General features: G+C 40.4%; 1 protein-coding gene across 2 annotated transcripts; it reads left to right on the top strand.

Annotated features, from left to right (window-relative positions):
• The first annotated feature begins 46 nt into the window (after window positions 1-46).
• thbs2a (thrombospondin 2a) lies at window positions 47-18,499 on the top strand. Of its 2 annotated transcripts, none has more exons than XM_085428398.1 (22): window positions 47-445; window positions 868-936; window positions 1,124-1,677; window positions 2,065-2,149; window positions 4,213-4,412; window positions 5,704-5,844; window positions 5,930-6,023; window positions 6,349-6,519; window positions 7,390-7,566; window positions 7,895-8,068; window positions 9,148-9,275; window positions 9,367-9,519; window positions 10,589-10,807; window positions 10,891-10,998; window positions 12,497-12,656; window positions 12,745-12,863; window positions 12,953-13,187; window positions 14,190-14,417; window positions 14,520-14,791; window positions 14,872-14,969; window positions 15,109-15,248; window positions 16,598-18,499. In XM_085428398.1, the coding sequence occupies exons 2-22, from the start codon at window positions 870-872 to the stop codon at window positions 16,603-16,605; spliced, it is 3,531 nt and encodes a 1,176-aa protein (XP_085284524.1). In that variant the 5' UTR covers window positions 47-445; window positions 868-869; the 3' UTR covers window positions 16,606-18,499. The 2 variants fall into 2 exon arrangements, with proteins under 2 accessions (XP_085284524.1, XP_085284525.1); XM_085428399.1 differs by having other exon boundaries at window positions 865-936.
• Window positions 18,500-20,463: the final 1,964 nt, after the last annotated feature.

Raw genomic sequence — 20,463 nt, 5'->3', positions numbered from 1 at the left:
GTTTGTTAGGGAGGGAGGGGCTCGCGGGCATCTCGGCGAAAAACGGGAGGGGAGGGGTCACGAATCCCCCTAGCAGCCTCCGCGTGTGATCGCGGCTAAGAAAATTACGCAATCGGAAGATAATTATGTAATTGTGTCTCTTAAACAGCCGACCTCAAACTTGCTCAGACCCGAAACACTTGATTGACAGACTTTGTGCGAGCCCCTATATAAGAGGAGGGAGGAGGGCGCCTCGGTCACTGTTGTGCCTCAGGTCCTCCAGACTGTGGATGTAGTGAACCAAAGTGGACTGTACACTTTTGTTTTCTTTTTTTTCTTTTTTTTCTTTACGGGCATTTACAGGAGATACCACTGCTCATTCATTTTTACCCTCGGCTCTTTTTGTTTTTACTCTTGTCGCTGGATCTCTGACGGATTTCTTTTTTTAAGATACTGAATTCGTCAGGTAAGTAAGTAGGTTAGGAATGCATACACTGCTTATCGTTGAAATGTTATGTGAGGAGAAATCAGTACAGGGCAAATTTACCAGGGCTGCTGTAAGTGATTCATTACCTGCAGAGTGCAAACAGATAAATAAATGTGAAAAACTTGCTGGACTGCTGAAAGACTCTTTCCTGCATAACAGGGTATAAAATTTGATGTGCAATGTTGCAAAGTTTAATAAGCTGTAAACTGTGTAACAACTCGTTGGCCGGAGTTATTGTTATTATCATTTTATTCCTGTATTTGCATGTGGCTTTTTCTCTTCTTTTTTTCCAGTCATTCTGTGACTGAGAGACTTGAGTGCAGCATTTGAGACCAAGGATGGGGAAAAAAGACAAAAGAGGCACAAATCTAACAAAAACTATGTCTTTGTTTTTGAAGCAGATATGATACTCAGGAGAAGTCTCTTCTTGTTGCTGTTGTCATTTAATTACCTTCAAGCTTTAACTGAAGGTGAGTTGTAAATGGATTGATTGTGGTATTGCTGTCTAATAATTATTATTATTCCATTTGAGTCACAAATTCCAGTGTTTTGTTTTTTGTTTTAGCGAAAACTCTGCCAGTTGCTCCCATTCTGCTTTTAAGTTCATGAACTCTTCTTCTAGCTTTCCAGTTACATTTCCTCTTGTCTGATGTATAGATGGCGAGCAGGAGGATGAGACATCATTCGACTTGTTTGAAATCAGCGACATCACACGCAGGACACTGGGGGCCAAACAGTTCAGGGGCCAGAACTTAGATGCCCCTGCCTACCGCTTCATCCGCTTCGACCACCTGCCCCCAGTTAGCCCACCCATACTGAAGCAAATGCTGCATCAGATCCAAAACAATGAGGGCTTTGTGTTTGTGGCCAGCATACGCCAGGACCGTTCCTCACGAGGCACCCTGATTGGTTTGGAGGGTCCCGATGGCCGGCGCCAGTTTGAGATCGTGTCCAACGGACGCGCCAACACTCTGGACCTGGTCTACTGGGCAGACGGCTCGCAGAACGTGGTTTCATTCGAGGACGTGGACCTGTCCGACTCGCAGTGGAAGAACATCACCCTTCACGTTCATGGGGAGAACGCCAACCTGTTTGTCGGCTGCAGCCTCATAGACAGCTTCATCCTGGATGAGCCATTTTACGAGCACCTGAAGGCCGAGGGGAGCCGCATGTATGTGGCAAAGGGATCCATTCGAGAGAACCACTTTAGGGTAAGACAGCGGATGTGGATTCGAACGATTTCCCAGGATCTAGGAACTCCTTACTTGTCCAGCATTTGTCAACCCTCGCAGTGTCCAAGAAACAAAATTGTGGTCTTCACTAACCCTGCAATAAAAGTTTAAACAACTGTTTCCAAAAATGCAGACTGACATATTCCCTGTGTTGCCCTGGTTTCTCTGTGTGGAAAGGACTCTAAATTTAGACTTAAAATTTACCCCTTGTGTGTAGAAATGAGGGGGAACGTATGTTATTAGGTAAAAAGCGAGTTTCCATGAAATGTTTGCTCCAATTCCCATCTCATGCTTGCACTAGGTATAGAAAATGTCCTGCCTGAAATATGTCAAAGTGATTGAGACACATATTTTCTCACCAAACAGGGCCTTCTCCAGAGTGTGCGCTTCATCTTTGACACCTCAATAGAAGACATCCTGCTGAGTAGAGACTGTGAGATTACCAAGCAAGGTAAGAATGTGTCTGTTTTAGTTTTTAAGATCTATAAAGGCCCTGCTATCCAGGATGAATGACAAACCCTTTCTCTTTTGTGTGATTTTTTTTTTTCATAACCCAACAGATGAGTCAAAATAATTATATTTGCAAAGTGTTTGATGCCTGATACCTAGCAGATGTCATCTAAAAGCTCTTTCACATGCAACTCTCCTACACCCAGTATCTGTATTTTGTTAAGCTTCGACCACGGCAAACAGTTTAGCATTCTCTGTCAACTCCATTTGCATGAATTCATCTCCTTTTTAATGGATCAAAAAGCTTACAAATGTGGCAAGATATCCCAGTATTACTTCATGTTTACAGCAACAGGCTTTTCACTGCAGTGGCTTGAGGTTGAGCAGCGTGCAGGGTGAACAAAAGGAGATACAGATGCTTACATTTGTTTCCATTGGCAGTGGATTTGGGATAATACCCTGGGAAAGAAAACAGAAAAGACAAAGTGAATGTTATACTGCAAAGTGGGGAGCTTCCACCTCCAGCTGCACACACACAGACGTACACACAAACATACAGGATGAAGTCACGAATTGGCTGATTGGGTTGCTTTTCTCAGCTGAAGGACCTCGCAATCCTCAGCGGGGCTCACACAAAAGACTGGCTTCAGCTCAAAAGATAGAGATCCCGAAGAACCACTAGATCTGGAAACTGAGCCTTTTGGTTTTGCTGTGACAGAGAAAATCACCATGCGGTATGCAGTTGATGCTTTTCTGTCACCACATGCACTGTTGAATTCCAGCTGAATGAGTTTATTTGTTTAACAAATGTCACCAGCGCCTGGAAGTTTTCCGCTGGTTGGCTGGTACCAGAGAGGGTTCGGCACCATTAGGAAAATTCATGCCGAAAGTCACCCATAAATCCAGGCAACCCTATAACTTGGACAGTATTAAAATTGCCCCAGTTTTTGCTCTTCGTTTTTTTTTTTTTTTTAAACCGATTTCCTCTTTCTACTCTGACAAAATCGAGAGCGTCCATCGGGGAGAGAAGAATGTGTAACTGCTTTCACAGACGAGCTTTCACGCATTCTCACGCGCACACAGTGTGAAGCCCTCCTGAGATTTGAATGAATCCAGCAGACTGAAGAGGAAAGAAAACATTGCGTTGGCTACAGTAGGACACCACCGGGTAATTTGGATGACTTCTTGATTTAGAGTCCCCGCTCTGCTATTAATCTTCGCCAATTTACATAGCGTGATCCAAACCAGTTGCAGATACGCGCCTTGGCTGAAGGACAGGCGTTCTGCGGAGCTTCCATTTGTCTCTCGTGTGTTTGTTTTGGGCATCGAATATTCGTATAGCTAGCTGTGATGTGATTAAAGTTCAGTAGGGTTTTCTGACTACCGAGATCACAGCAGTCAGATGTAGACTGCAAAAGAACTTCACATTTGGCCTCATTATGTTCTTCTAATAGCACTGCAGTTTAAAGTTAGGTCCCTTTCTCAATATCTCAACATACACTTGGTTTTATTACATAGTCCTCAGCCTTAATAATGACTGATAAATGCTGCAGCCCACATACTTCTTCACATAATTCTTTTGTGCTGATATCAAGACAAGAGTATAACAAGTATAAATCTGTGTGGCCACCCCCAGCCTCTTAAGTACATATCACAAGTGGTTACATATTTGAAAGGTTAGCGAGGTTTATGGTCCACAATATGGTTTTTGCATCACACGGGGAACTCCAGAGATTTCTGCTCTGCAGTGCCATCCTGTCCTGTTCTCCCACAGCCAGCTCTGCCGTCATCTCGGGCTGACAGATTTACCATCACCATTTCAAACAGACACACTTTATTTTTTTTGTTTTCCAAATTGAACGACACTGACTGGACATCTGGTTTTAGGAACATAATAAACATTTCAATTACGCCATTGTTGTGATCTTTTGGCCAGCTACAGAAAAACAGGAAATCGTTTGAGTCCTTGCGTTTCAACCGTGATATCTCTCAAACATGTTTTCCATCAACAGCCTGCGTTATTTTTCCTCCATTTGCCCTGGTATCTGCTATTTGCTCTTCCAGATGATGCCAATATTGTGAGTGAGAGCGGGGAAATTGTGGACGTGAGTCCTTCCATCACTACAAACGTTATAGGTCAGAAGACGGATGATGTGGGCGCAGAAATGTGTGAACGCTCCTGTGAGGAGCTCAGCACCATGTTCCAGGAGCTCAAAGGCCTGCGCATTGTCGTCAGCAACCTTATTGACGGATTGCAAAAAGTGGTGAGTTAAATCACATAAATCAACCCTAGCCAACACTTTCATTTGTCTTAGAGAGGGTTACTGTCTGTTTTGTTGAACTTTACAGGCCAGTAAATGTAAAATTGGTGGCTCTGGTGTGATGGAAGAAATATTTAACTCTTTAAAAAAAACAACATTTTAGGAAAACAGATGACTCAGCCCTCCGCGTGTTAGCCTGAAGGTAAAGAGGCCTGAATTAGGTTACTAGGTAACCCACATTGGTTTTAAAGTAAACAGTGAGTAGCCACAGGAGTGTTTATAGAGTCGCCTGTGACAGCTGAACCCATATGACTCCTCCTATCTGAGGCAGCGTGAGTCAGACAGATTTTATGACATGTTACATGTGGATATAGGAAGTGTTCCCCTGGCAGTGATGGGGTCCGGTCTAATGTCTGGCTTTGTTTAAACAGCTCATGTGTTTCCTCTGGGAGCCTCCCAGCAATAAGAGAGTCTGGGCATGAACCTTGAGGGGGAAAAAAGAAACGGCTGGTATGAGAAGGGTCCCCGAGGCTCTTCCAGACCGAGTGGTGTCTTAGATTCTAGTGCTACACACTGCTTACTCCCCTTTTCCAAGAGGAGGATGAACACACACATACGCACTCATATCCCCCCGAAAATCTTTGGCAGTACTTTATCCACTGATAGTTCCCAAGTGTTGAGGAGCTCAGCCTGGTCTCCAATTGGATAGGAGGTAATGTGCGTAACTAAGCAGCACTTTTCAGTAAGCTGTTTTCAAAGAAGTAGTGAGCATGTAAAGAAGTTCAGAGTTTTATAATCTGCAGCAACAAGGGAAAAATTGAGTAGATTCTTTAAGTGGGTGTAACTTTTTAGTCTTTTTCTGTTGTTTCTCATCCATTTAAGTTATCAGATTTTTTTTCAATGACTAGTTGAAGTAAAGTAAAGCATCTAAGCATGAGCTGAGCTGGACGGGGAAATAGCTTGGTACAAAGGATTCCAAGAAAAGTTACAAGGTTGCTACATTTGGTGCTGATTTTGTTTTTATTAGCGCAGTGTTGTTTTATCTCAAAAAGAAATGGTTCTGATCAAGCTTGATTTTAAACAAATGTCATCTTTTTTTATTAGAATAACATTTGCAAAAGCAACACACGCGTTTCTTCTTCCCACCTGGTGAAACTAACCTCAAACACGCTATTTTCAATGAATCAGCTCATCAGCAGGACTATCTTTCCCCCAGTCAGTGGCTTTGCACCTTTGATCTTGAGTGTGCCTTAAAGATTTCTGACTGTTCTTTTCTCACTTGTTGTATGTTCAGACAGAAGAAAACTCAGTGATGAAAGAGGCCCTTGGGAGGATGAAGAACTCCTCAGAGAAAAACATGTGCTGGCAGGATGGCCGCCTGTTTGACGATAAGGAAGACTGGGTTGTAGACAGCTGCACCAAATGCACCTGTCAGGTAGTGCCAAGTCATCTGGAATTATATGCAGATTTACTGCGGATGTTTAAGAGCCTGACATATCATTAATGTTCAATTGTGGCAGGAATCCAAGATCGTGTGCCACCAAATCACCTGTCCTCCGGTGGCCTGTGCCAGCCCGTCCTTTATCGATGGCGAGTGTTGCCCCGCCTGTTTGCGTAAGTAGGCAGGACCTTTCACAACATAAACACACAATTTTATACACGCTATTCTAAATTAATGGTGCAATGTGCTATAAACACAGCATTTCATGCATATTAAAGTTTAATACTACAGGACTATTGCAGCCAGTATGTCTTTGGAGGCGAACCACATATTTATTAGCAGACACTCAAAATGTCTAGTGTGGGTTCTTCAGATGATGTCATGTGATAAACGAGTTGATATAAAGAATAAAAGCTACAGTTATGAACTTTTCACAGTCTTTTCTACTGTTCTGTGCAAAAAGATGGAGCATAAAAATGTTGCATTTACATGTTCCAGCTATGGACAGTGACGATGGATGGTCCCCGTGGTCAGAGTGGACAGAGTGCACAGTGACCTGTGGGATAGGAACTCAACAGAGGGGCCGTTCTTGCGACGCAACCAGCAATCCTTGCACGGGACCTTCTATCCAGACCCGCAAGTGCAGTCTGGGCAAATGCGACAGCCGTGGTGAGGATTTGTTCTTTCTTCTTTTTTCAACGCTTTGTCTTGACTCACTCAGTTTTTATTTGAACTGTGGCATCCAGTAGTAACTGTTGCACCGATATTATCTCAACCACAGTATGCACCACTGGCAGTAATCTAAAACAAATAGCGTTATGATAAGTGAGAGGAGTGGGGGGGGGGGAGATGATGAAACTGTGGAAAAACCGAGCAGTGAGTTAAATATGAGATGAGAGCCTCAGAATTGCAAAAGTTTTCTCCTTCATAAATCTGGATCCGTCTTTGAGTGGATGAATCTAAGTGAAGAGCTGGATCTCACGGTTGGGCTGCAGGGTGTGCCCAGTCACAGTTAACTCCAAATAAATCACTGGCTAAAAGGGTGTTCCACAGTGCAGTGACTCACCGCAGCTTTCCATGCAATATTATAAAATATTAATGAATCTGATAATTAATGTCCTATTAAGTGAGGTGTGGTGATTTTGGTAGATTTGTGCTGGAAACAAAAACTGCTGAACGGGTTTTTTTGTGTTGTGGTTTGTTTTTTTTGAGAAGTTATAGAATCAGCATGTGTCATTGCTTGAAGCTAGCAGTACACTCCATCTGTGTGAGTGACTGAATCAGCCTAACCACTGGAAGATAGTTTACCCACAATGACAAAAATACTGGCTCAAGCGTCTTAGAACATCTTTGAAAGTGAGCCATCATCGCCAGCATCGCATAATGTTTACTTGTAGAAAATATGGTGCTCTTTTCTCTCCTTTTTTCCTAACTCTGGCAAATTATACATGTCTGTAAGTACTATAATGGAAATCTGGAGGATAACGCAACACATATGTGTTTGACTGCTGCGTGACATGTCTGATTGTTGATGCCCAGTTCGCCAGGACGGAGGGTGGAGTTTGTGGTCCCCGTGGTCGTCGTGCTCGGTGACCTGTGGCGAGGGGCAGATCACGAGAATACGACACTGCAATGCTCCTGTGCCACAGCTGGGAGGCAGAGACTGTGAGGGCAGTGGAAGAGAGACCCAGGGCTGCACTGCCAAGCCATGTCCCAGTGAGTATTTCATCTTGTGAAGGGAAACACTCAAAAGCAGCATCTCCGTTACAGTGGCTAGCATATGTGCCCAGCAGCCGGACTTCCCTCGTGCCTTGTGGTTCCCCTAAGGCAACATTCCCCATGTGTTTCAGACTGTCATCATGTCAGTCTTGGTGCAAACGTTGGTCCAGATTGGTTCAGTATGTTCGCTCATGCAGTATTAAGTTCCAGGCTTCTGAACTTTTTATTTCTTGTTTAGAAACAACAGAATAAAAATGTGGCATGAATAAAACACTTTATGTCAAAGTGACTTGCTGCTATGCATCTGTCTCCCCTGTTTTTTTAGTTGATGGTGGCTGGGGACCGTGGTCTCCATGGGCAACCTGTTCAGCGACCTGCGGAGGGGGGCACAAAAGTCGTTCCCGTGAGTGCAACAGCCCTGAACCTCAATACGGCGGCAAGAAATGTTTTGGAGAAGCGGTCGACAGAGACAGCTGTAACAAGAATGACTGCCCTATTGGTGAGCATTAGTCACTCTGCATTATGGTTTTAGCTACTTAGGTGACTGGGTTCACAGATCCACTGGCCCACGCTGAAACATTTTTATGTAGCAGAGGGATTGCACTGACATATGTTCTGGCATTTGTAGTGATTTTAGGATTTCTCCTGTAATGCAAACAGTCAGCTGAGGTACTTGGAATGTGTACTAATGTGTACTGTGCAAGTTGCTGTCAGCTGTTGACTGTAATGATCAGCTTGATTGTTTTAGTCTTTATGATGGAAAAAACATCCAAACATCTGTTTTGCACAGCCATTTTCTTGTGCTGCCATATGTGTCTTTATAATTAGATAGATTTTTTTTCTGAGCTTGTTTAACGATGTGACTTCACCTGTAAACAATGACTGGCAGATGGAAGAGGAAATCTGGGTTCTGCCAGCTACACTGGGGGAAAAAAAGATTACCTTACTAGTAATAATTCTGTGTTAACAATAACCAGCACCACGCTGATTACCTCGGCTGCATTAAAGTGAAAAATCTGGCAAAAAAACCTCAAAAACCTTTCCCTTATTTTAATATAAAAGGAAAGTTTTTGTGAGTTGGTTTCAAAACCTGCATAAAACCAGAATATAGTTTCCAGTTCAGAAAAATGAAGCCAATGTGGAAGCGCTTTGAACCTCCATTCTACCTGAAAGCCACCAGATGGCAGTAGCTGTGGTTGCAAAAGAAACTTCTGATCCAATAGACGTATATGGGAAGATTGACCTCAGTGAAAACTTTCCTGGTGAGTTTATGGTCTCACTTTGGGTCATATTAAAAAAAATTGACTCTTATTTTGTAAATCGTGATATTATTATAGTTCAAATATGATGATTAACCATAGATGATTAGTTAATGGCTTAGTTAGACACGCCCATGCCTTCAGAAACCAATGGATGATGTCACGGTTGCTACTTCCAATTTTTATACTGTCTGTGTTGCTACTGTAGATTTTGGAAAGGTGATTAAGCATTAACTTAAGATAAGCATTACAAATTAAAAGTAAAAATTAAAAGTTTTCCCTTGTATGTATCCATTCTCATCATCTAAACCTCTTGCAGATGGCTGTCTGTCCAACCCATGTTTTGCGGGAGTGGACTGCAGCAGCTCTGCCGATGGCTCGTGGGAGTGTGGCCCGTGCCCTGCTGGATTTCGTGGAAATGGTACCTACTGTGAAGACATTAATGAGGTAAAAGTTACTATTTTTCATAAGCTAGCTGTACTTTATTCATAAAAAGACCTGCTTGTATTTTGCTGATGATTTTTTTTCTCTCCTCTAGTGTGACATGGTGTCTGATGTTTGCTACAAAGTGAATGGAATGCAGCGTTGTGTCAACACTGATCCAGGTTTCCATTGCTTGCCCTGTCCAAAGCGCTACAAGGGCACCCAGCCTTTTGGTATGGGTGTGGAGGCTGCCAAGAAGAACAAACAAGTGAGTTGATGTTAGCTTTTTTTTTTCAGTGCTCTTAATAGACCACTGGTATGAAACCACTCAAACAACAATAAAGCATATAATGTGGATTTAGCTCCAGGGAGATTTGGATAAGCATATGTGTGGATTTCTGGATGTCACATTTATAAATGACTGGAGCAGCACTTCAGGGGATTTAAAAGCCTTATTTTTAGAGAGAGTTTGTGTATATAGGAATGAATGAATGGGGTTGACCTTGACCCACTATTTGTAAGTCAAATGACAGCGTGAGTAGCTTTAAACTTTTAAAATGAGAGGTGGATATGAATGGTTATTTTTCCTTCCTTGTACTGTATCAGTTCACTGTCATAAAGCTATGTTTTTCTTTTGTCTCTGTGGCCCACATCTCTCTCTTTCCAACCCTGTCAAAACTACTAAAAGTTTTAATATGACTTGTCAAATATGCCACATTAACTACTTTATTGGAACACAACGGTTTTCATCTCTTTTCTGATCAATGAGTCCCTGGAAAACTGAAAAACGTGTCACTTTGACCACTACTTGCATAACATCCCTCATGGGGCAGTTTGTCACTTCTTGGCCTCTGTAGCTGCCTGTCTTTGATTTGATGCCCCAATTGACAGTAATTGATTTGGGAAAAGGGGAATTGTCTCATTGCTGGCATTAAGAGGCTCCATTTCACAGTTCTGATCAAAGGCCTCCCTGTCTCTTTTGGCTCTATGAGCTCATGCAGTGGCATTCAAACTTTAGGTTCATCATCTGGTAATAAGTGGCAGCTGTGAATAGTTTGTGAAGAAAAAATGGAGAACAGTAGGTTGTTTTGGAATATATGCTGTACCCATGTCATAAAATCACAAGTGCTCCACACTTTTTTGAAAAATGTTTTTCTTTAACCAGTCACCTCAGTTTGAGGTGTCCCTGTTTGGAGGGCTAGTCCCCAAAACAAGCTGCCAGGAATAGTGGTAAAATAAATACTCTTCACATTTAAAAAACAGCAAAATGGAAAATATGTAAGAAAACTGTGTCTTGTAAGAAATTCCATCTAACTTCTCTGTTTTTCTTAATCTAGGTATGTGAGCCTGAGAACCCATGTAAGGACAGGACGCACAACTGTCACAAATATGCCGAATGCATCTACATCAGCCACTTCAGTGATCCAATGTACAAGTGTGAGTGTAGGACGGGTTACGCTGGAGATGGCTTCATTTGTGGTGAAGACTCTGATTTGGATGGCTGGCCCAATCAGAACCTTGTGTGTGGTGCTAATGCCACTTACCATTGCAAGAAGGTATTTCACTGAATATTGCCACATTCAATCCAGTGATGCCAAACTGAACTGCAAAAGTCAACCGTTTACTGCCACTATTTCAGGATAACTGCCCTAGCCTCCCCAACTCTGGACAAGAAGACTTTGACAGAGACGGTCAAGGAGATGCTTGTGACAAGGATGATGATAATGATGGAATTCTGGATGAAAGGGTATGAGATCTTTTCATTTTTACAAACTGGTGAGCAGCATCCTAAAAAAGTGGAGAGACTTTAAAAAATCAATAATTGGATATGATTTGTCTAAAACAAACAAATTTTTTTCGACATGGTAAACCCAATCCATCCATCCACCCACGGAGAGCATGATTGGGGGGAATGTCGTACCACTCGAGTGATATCCTGTTATTGAACTTTTGTGCCAACTGCAGCCCACAACGGACATCATGTTCAAACATAAGGATGAACACAATTCAGTAATAAGCATATAACTTACAGGACAGACTGGAGATTTGATGCTTAATAGCAAAGTAAACCTTAGTGAAATTATTGGACTAATTAAACTGGACATAAGTGAAGAGCCTATAATGTTATTTTTTTCATCAGTGCATTAAAAAGGAAAAGTCTAGAGGTTTTATATCACTATTTTTAAAGTAACAAATTTCTTCAAAGCAAATCTTTAAGGCATACTTTTAGAGGCTAGAACAATATAAAGACAGTCGTCTATTCTAAACATAAAAAAATTAAATATTTAAAAATAATAAACTTTGAAATACTATTAGTGCAACAGTCAGAATACCCAATAACCTTGGGCAATACTAAATAACTCTAGGTTACATACAATATTGAGTTGAACTCAAATACTAATTAGAGTATTGTCAAACCACTTTTTTGTTTCCTCTCCAAATAAAAATGAGACTTAATATGAATCAGATTTATAGTGAGTGTCTGGTTGGCCTTGACATAAGGCAACACGTCTCATTAAAGTCTGAAAATAAAAATATGGCCAAGTTCTACCTAATAAATGTGCAGTTTGCTAGTTAATTAATGTGTTACGCCATTTCCATTGCGCAAACAACATATACAGCCTTTGTAGAAATCCATAAACATTATAGGAAACATATTCTACGGATAAATTTGAAAACATAAAGAAAAGCTACAAACCACCAAATCCTATAGCAAGGGGACTTTTGCTAGCATAGTTTGCTAGTAGCATAGTTAACTGGCTTTGAGACCAGGAGGAGACACACACCCAGTTTGAGCAGCTTGTCTGCTCCTTTTGCTGGTCACAAGGCTGGATAAGTGTGGGGTTTGTGTCATGAAGGACATTTGGTGTAAAAAAAAAAAACTGTGCCAAAGTATGTAGAACCATCTGCTGTGGAAGTAAGGAGCACCTGAAAGTTCAGCCACTTTGCTAACATAAGGGTTTGTCACTGCAACCTTTTGAGTGGTCAGCATTATCTCATGATGAAATATTTTCTATAAGCCAAAAAGGGTTACTTACTGGCTTGATGAATAAGTGAAAATGATGTGATTCATATGTTATGACATCTCAACCCAGCAGAGATGCAGTGAGATGAGAACTAATGTTACTGACCAAATCAGAAACGAACTTTATGCAAATCCAAATACGTTCTCATCAGTGCACTCATTATGATTCGGCTCATGACTGTCAAAACATTACTTAGCTAGCATGTGCTTTCTTCGACAGGACAACTGTCCCCTGCTTTACAATCCTCGCCAGTTTGACTTTGACAAGGACGAAGTTGGTGACCGCTGTGACAACTGCCCCTATGAACACAACCCTGCTCAAATTGACACCGACCACAATGGAGAAGGGGATGCCTGTGCAGTGGACATCGATGGAGATGGTAAAATAGCTAAAAATGTAGACGACATGTTGTATTCAGTCTACTATAATTAACTATAGCAACTTTAAATTTGTTTTTTTTTTCTCAGGAATTCTTAATGAGAATGATAACTGCCCCTATGTGTACAACACTGACCAGAAGGACACTGATATGGATGGTGTCGGCGACCAGTGTGACAATTGCCCTTTGCTACACAATCCTGACCAGGTAAACTATACACACTGTAAATTATGGCTTTTTCCAATACAGTCAATAGATGTTGCATTAACATTCTGATCCTTGTATTCATCCAACAGACAGACCTAGACAATGACCTGGTTGGAGATCAGTGCGACAACAGCCAGGACATTGACGAAGACGGGCATCAGAACAATCTAGACAACTGTCCTTATGTGGCCAACTCAAACCAGGCTGACCACGATAAGGACGGCAAAGGAGACGCATGCGACTACGATGACGATAACGACGGTATACCTGACGACAGAGACAACTGCAGGCTAACACCCAACGAAGACCAGGAGGACTCTGATGGTGAGGATGGTGCATGTATTAGTCTTAAAGGCAGCAGTGTCACATCCATACAAGAAGTTGAAACATGAGTGATATCAACTATTGTTAGCATGGATTTATAGCATAAATATTCAATGGTGTACTTCTTTTAGTAGCATTCTTAAGATTTATATTAACAAAAGTCTGTTAAAATTTTGAGACTACTTGCTTAAATAGTATCTCTATGCGCTCAGACTTATTTCACATTTCTTCTTCCCTATGCCCTCTACCAGCTGCTTTTAGAGTTAGCGGTTACTTTCACTGCAGCAGGTGTGAAATTTGGTGGTTGTGGAAAGAGTCAGTGACCGGCTTGGCACGGATGATGTCATTCTCCATGACTTCAGTGAGCTGCCTTGGAGGGCACCATCAGGCTGTGAAGTTTTTATTCCATTTAGCCTTAGCCTGTGATTAGTCCACAGTGCCCAATTTAAGCAGGGTTACCTGGAGTTTGTGCAGCTGTCTGTAACTGAAAACAGACTGCAGAGGAGAAAGCCCCTGATGCTTTCACACCCTTTGCCGTTTGTCAAATAGTGTTTATTTGATAGAATCGTTTGAGCTTCTTGCTCAATAGCAAAGATGATGACAGAAGACGGCAAGCTACTTCCATGCAGTGGCCCTCATTAGCCACTGGCATCCTTTCCCTCATGAGTTCCCAGCCTGGCTCTAATAGACTTCAGGCTTCAGATACTAAGAAGTTTCAGTGGAAGTTGTCACAGCATGAGAAGATGGCTGATTTGCTTCATCAGACTTGGCAGTGGTACTTGGGACAGTTTTCTGGGAAGAACTGCTATACTTCCATTCATTTTTAATATTTAGTTGGAGGACCTCCTCAACAGTCACTGCAGTGGGAGTGTTATGATCCTCGCATTAGCTGCCGTAGATATTTTTCCAACCTATTCAATAGTTTGTTTCAGATATGATTTAAATTAGGTGAAACATTTTAAAATGATTTTAATATAATTTTATATTCTTCTCCTTTATTAGGTGATGGAAGAGGGGATGCATGCAAAGATGACTTTGACAATGACAGTATCCCAGATATCCTCGATGTGTGTCCTGAGAACAATGCCATCAGTGTGACAGACTTCAGGAAATTCCAGATGGTGCATCTGGATCCTAAAGGAACCACACAAATTGATCCCAACTGGGTGGTCAGACATCAGGGCAAGGAGTTAGTTCAGACTGCTAACTCTGACCCAGGCATTGCAGTAGGTGAGCAGTGCACATATGTTTCCCTTTGCTTTTTAAAATATTTGAAACTCCATTTAAGTGTGCAGAGCTCTGTGAGTGTAACACTTGCTCACCTCATCACAGGTTTTGATGAGTTCAGCGCTGTGGATTTCAGTGGAACGATGTACGTGAACACCGACAGAGATGACGACTATGCAGGCTTTGTTTTTGGTTACCAGTCGAGTGGGCGCTTTTACGTTGTGATGTGGAAGCAGATCACACAGACCTATTGGGAGGACAAACCATCCAAGGCGTTTGGCATCTCTGGGGTTTCACTCAAAGTTGTGAACTCGACCACTGGCACTGGAGAATACCTCAGGAATGCTTTGTGGCACACGGGCAACACTCCAGGACAGGTGGGCTGCGATCTAAATGCAAAGTGGTGTGTTACAATGCCTGTATCAGTATTGATTTTAGTGTTGTTAACTATTTTAAGGTGCGGACCCTGTGGCATGACCCCAAAAACATTGGTTGGAAGGATTACACAGCTTACAGGTGGCATCTCATCCACAGACCAAAGACCGGGTTTATAAGGTATGAAGTACAGCTGATCACAACAGGAAAGCCCATGTTTTTCTGTCTCTGATTACAGGCCTCCTTTAAGTCACTTGATGACATGCAGCTTTTTAGTCTCAAGACATTAAAACATGGAAGTTTTTCTTGTGTTTTCCAGGGTAGTGGTCTATGAAGGCAAACAGATTATGGCTGACTCGGGACCGATTTATGATAAGACCTTTGCCGGAGGAAGATTAGGCTTGTTTGTCTTCTCACAAGAGCTGGTGTTCTTCTCTGACCTCAAGTATGAGTGCAGAGGTAAGCACAATTACTTAAAATTATAACCACAAATGTTTCTGTTTTGTTATAAATTACCCATGGATATGTGTGAGCAACTCAAGTGTTGCATAAAGCTGAAATCAGTTCATCAAGAATGCTAGTTGAGTGAAAATAGCAGCTATATTGATATTAAGAGTGGAAAGCAAGGGTGCCAGAAGTGGGGCCCTTCCCCATTTCACTGTAAATAATTACATAAACTAAAGTAAGCAAACATTAAATGGAGAAAATTTGTAATATTTTAAGTTTGTTTTAAACAAAATAAGCTAAGCTAACTGAATCTGTTTATTAGATTTATTTATTAGCTCACAACTCTATCTAAAGTTTATGCCACAGCTGCCCTAAATTAACAATACTGGTTATTACCCAAATCACTTTTTCAATATATTGGTAATCCACCAGTACGTACAAGCTCTTTAATCGAAATTATATTTTTAAAGCCAAAATATAATTATTGTTTTTTGTTCGTGAAGTTTTACATTTCCTTTTTTTTTCTTTTTTTTTTTTACAAAAAAGAAAAAAATAGTAAAGCACTTTATCATTTTTTGATTAAGATTACAAATATGACTGTTATTTGGTGGCTGATTTAAGTCCAATTTGGGTCTAAAAACATGAGTTTGTTATTTACCTAATGAAAAACAATATCATTTTAATTTCTAAAAAAGTTTTTTACAAATTTTGAAATTTGTGCTCCATTGCCAATGACAATGTGTTATTTGACAGTCCTAGGATGCCACTGATTTTAAGCTTTAATGTGTTCTGTCCCTAAAACGTATTTAACAGATCATGTTAAATTGTAGAAATTTTGTATTAATAACATTGGCTTAGGTGTTAAACACCAAACGCCTACATAAAAATTACATAGTTTATTATAGCAGTGTGGTCATTTGAATAACATAAATGCAACTGAAGAGTTAAAAATGTAGAACTCTTTCAACCAACCACATCTTGTTTCAAACCTCAGATAAGCCGGAGTTGCCAACCGTGCTCACAAGGTAATGGTGAGAGGGTTTCTGTGCTGTGTTGTTTGCTGTCACGCTATATTTCTGCTTGCCACCCTGCCCATGAACAATGCCCCAGAAGCATTGTGAAAATCCTTGTGTGTTCATCCAAGGACTTCAGATCTTCTACTTAGCGCTAAACTGTGGAAAATGAGTCTGCAGCTTTTTTTCTTCTTCTCACAATCACAGCCACATTTACTGGAGACACGCTTTTTTGACGCACACAATGCTAATGTTTGTTGCTGCACTCTGGCACTTTGACTCAGGGGCTCATTGAGTTTTAATTGTAAATGTGGCAGTAATGGAAGATATTTTTCCATCTTTCTACAGATAACTGAATCAAGTAGAAACAGAAAAAAAGAAAACATCTGATGGCAAAAGACAAGAATCTCTCCGAGTAAACATCACGTCATCGCTGAATCCATGTCAATGTAAATCAGACTTCGCATACTTCCATGTTTTCGCCTTGATTCATCCACTGGAGGAGAAACAGTGGCACATTTCAGTTTTGCCGAAGCTGAGAAAGGAAAAAAAACTGATCAACATGTGTTTTTTTTGTTTATTTGTTTTTAAAAAAGCCTCTACCGAATATCTAATTAAAACTATTGTACCTATTCTACATCTTTAAATTCATTGTACAACCTCTTAGATGCTGTTTGTGATTTCCTACAGCTTGATGTGAGTGACTCGGCTATTCTCTGCCTTTATTCTTCTTTTTTTTTTGCTGAACTGATCATACAGTGTTTGACAAACATAAACTGTAATCAAATCATAATCATTTACCCGCCTTAACTCCATTATAGCTTCTCCTTATTCTTTTCATCCTAAATGTGCTTTTCATGTACAACTTGAGTGAACGACGAGTAAGTGCCAAAGATGTTTATACTAAGTCTGTACTATAATTCCTTTTGTAAATTATTTATGCTCTGCTTGTTTTGTTCGTTGGCATTTTTTTTCCTAGTTTTGTAAATAATTATTTATTTGTTTACACTGACAAAACGTATAATTGAATACCACAGACGTCAAGATAAAACATATTAGCGTTGCCAGATTTTTTTAGTGTCTTCATGCACTTCCTGTACTTGTTAGTTTTTCAAATTTGTCAGTCATTGATTTTTTTTTTTCAAGTGTGTCAGTTAAGTAACTGTAGCATAAAGATAAATACCAGCTGCTTTTCAATAATCACGAAAATAAACACGAAGCAGATGTTTATGTAGGTCACGGTAGCTGCCAAAGAGAGTTAATTCTGGTAGTTTATTTACTTAGCTGTCCAGACAGCCTCGCTGTCCTCAAATGGATTTAACACATTACTGCAAATTTTTTATCTTTTAAATAGTCTCTCACCAAAAATCAGAATCATCAGAATCAGAATCAGAATACTTTATTGATCCCTGAGGGAAATTATTTTTTGTTACAGTGCTCCATTTTAAACCAACATTAAGACAAGACAGACAATACACTAACTAAGCAGCTGCTAATTAGGCTACTGGCACCATCGCAGAAACGCCTTTCTGACTCGATTTGGAAACTTTTATGCGCAACACAAAGCAAAGAAAGTAGACTGAAATAGTGACATTGCTCAAAAATATTGTAATGAAATGACTGATATTAAATCAAATGTGTAACATTAACATTTGAGAGTTGGAGATCTGGAAATAAGCCACTTTGAACGGTTGATTCGTGAAGATCAACTACAGTGAAAGCATTTTGTACAAACTACATTTTCATTTCTACATTAGTCATAAATATCGCTTATGGATCTTGTGAAACATCATAGTGTTGATTGAAAAGGAATCCAGATGAAGGTCTCTAAAAGTGTGACTGCGTGATTGTGTGGATTAAGGATGTGTTTGCATACAACTTCGCTGTCGTCAGTCTGAACAGCATTCATGTTCTCCATGTTTGGTTTCCATCCTGTTCATTTTTTTTATTTGCAATGCACAAACTGTAAATGTGTTTTTTTTTTTTTGTATACTTGTGTTGTTAGATATACGTTTTCTACAAACAATAGTGTAAGATTGTTCTGTTTCTTAATAAAACACTTTTACACCATGTTGTTTATCATGACAATTGACAGGATTAGAAATACTGTCATAGCTGGGCATTGTTGTGAGGAATTGGTCATTTCTTGGGAATTATTTTTGTGCAACAGAATAAGACGTTTGTTGCTCTAGTGGAAATTCATGGCAGCAGGTGTTTGTGACATTGCCGATGCCTGTGTGTGTGTTAATGAAGAAACATATTACCCAGTACAACAGTGTGGTTTATTCATGTGGTTTTGAATCATACCAAAGAAAAATATCAGAATCAGAAAGAAATACATCTGGAAGCTGGCCGAGCAGGGCACGGTTGTCATGCCAACTCGTTTTGACCATGTATCTATAAGTGTAGTTAGGAAAGAACTTTTTCTTCCTATTGCAAGAAGAAGTCTAAGCAAAAAACAGTTTATAAAGCTGTATTAGGGTCGTGGGGAGAGGACGACCCCAATGTAGTAAATGGAGGCAGATGAAATAATGAAAAGTGAGCCTTGCTCTTCCAAAAGGAAAAACCAAACAGGAATCCAGAAAAACAAACCGTCAAAGTAAAACTGAAACATGAGAACTAACACTAAACATAAAGAAACTAAAAGTCAAAGTGACACAACAAAACCAACAGAATACCAGGACCACAACAAGACCCTGTGGGAGAGATCTGTTGAGTTTTTTTCTCCAGAACTGTATTTTTATTTCTAATTAAATAAAAATAAAGAATAAAAATATAATAATAATAACATACATGAATGTAATTATATATAATGTAATAATAATAGCATATAATAATATTAGCAATAAATAAATAAATAATAAAAATGATTCAAATTGATTTTTCTTTCTTTCTATTTTTATTTCTAAATAAAAATAGAAAGAAAGAAACATCCATTTGAATTATTGTCAATTCAAATTTTTACCTGTCTCCTTTTTTGCTCTTAAACATGGGATTTGTTTATGGGAAAACCTGGTACCTGGTCTATCTAATATCCTTGTATTGGTGTTGTTCTCGGATCAACATTGCATTTGACCAATCACGTTGTTATGATGTCATAGCTTGGTAACTTGGAAAAAAAACCTGTCAATGTCCACTCTGGAAAAAAGTGGGCGGTTAGGATTGGAGGTTAGGATGTGATTATGGTCAGGGTTAGGGTTATGGGGCTATAGTTAGGGTTAAGGCCTTTACCTGGACAAAAATTAGTTTTGTTCATCCAGTAACAACATCAACACGATGGTATCAGCTCGAGCCTGGCTACCTGTCCAGTTTTGCCCCAAAATATATCAATCCTTGGATAGGCGTAAAACGGTGTAAATACAGTGAATTCATGGCTAGTTTTAGTGTTTTCATGTAACTTATTGACAACAGGAAAAATAAAACACATCACCAGATTTATTAACTCACATAAGACATAATTTTGAAGTCCATTGTTTTGTTCATCTTAGCGCTAAATTATTTGTAAGAAAAAAAACAGGCCTTCTGTTAGTATGTTATATAAAAGGGCCCATCACAGATACCAGAACTGTATGTTACGTGTGTGGGATGGGCACTGTTTCCAACATTCATGTGCTATTTAGAGTGTCAGTTACAAAGTATGGTCTACTGTCACTAGGGATGGGTACCGGTGTCCGGTGCCATGATGGCACCGGTTCTGACATAAACGGTAGTAACCAGACCGAAAAGCAGCGCACATTTCGGTGCTTTATTTCGGTGCTTTTTTTTCCTGAGCTGTGATACACTTTAGATTCTAGCCAATCATTTTACGTTTCCGAGGATAGTAGGCGGGGCCAGGTACGTACGTTCAGTTAGAGCAGAGCTACAGATTAAAAATGTCCAAGGCGAAGCGGTCAAAAGTCTGGCTGTACTTCATAGCAAAATATGCAAACTCAGCAGCCTGCAACAAGTGCTTTAAGCTGATACTGTGATACTGTCAAAGGAGGTAACACCTGAAATCCGATGAAACACCTGGCGACGCATAGCGTTTTTTTTAAAAGCCGAGAAATGCGCCATATTTGATAGCTTGCCGCGAGACCTCACACCGAGCACATCTACTGCGGGTGGGTTGCCTGTTATGCAACATCCCCCAAAAACACGAAGAGGAGAGTCCTGGCCCCTAGCCCTGCCAGTGTAGCAGAAATGATGACGGATGATGGTGGCAGCAGCCGTTCTTC

This window comes from Rhamphochromis longiceps, linkage group LG13, assembly GCF_057381845.1.
Source record: "Rhamphochromis longiceps isolate RC_006_pf linkage group LG13, R_longiceps_female_GT1.1, whole genome shotgun sequence".
Lineage (NCBI taxonomy): Eukaryota > Metazoa > Chordata > Actinopteri > Cichliformes > Cichlidae > Rhamphochromis > Rhamphochromis longiceps.
This window is presented reverse-complemented; position numbering and strand designations above follow the sequence as displayed.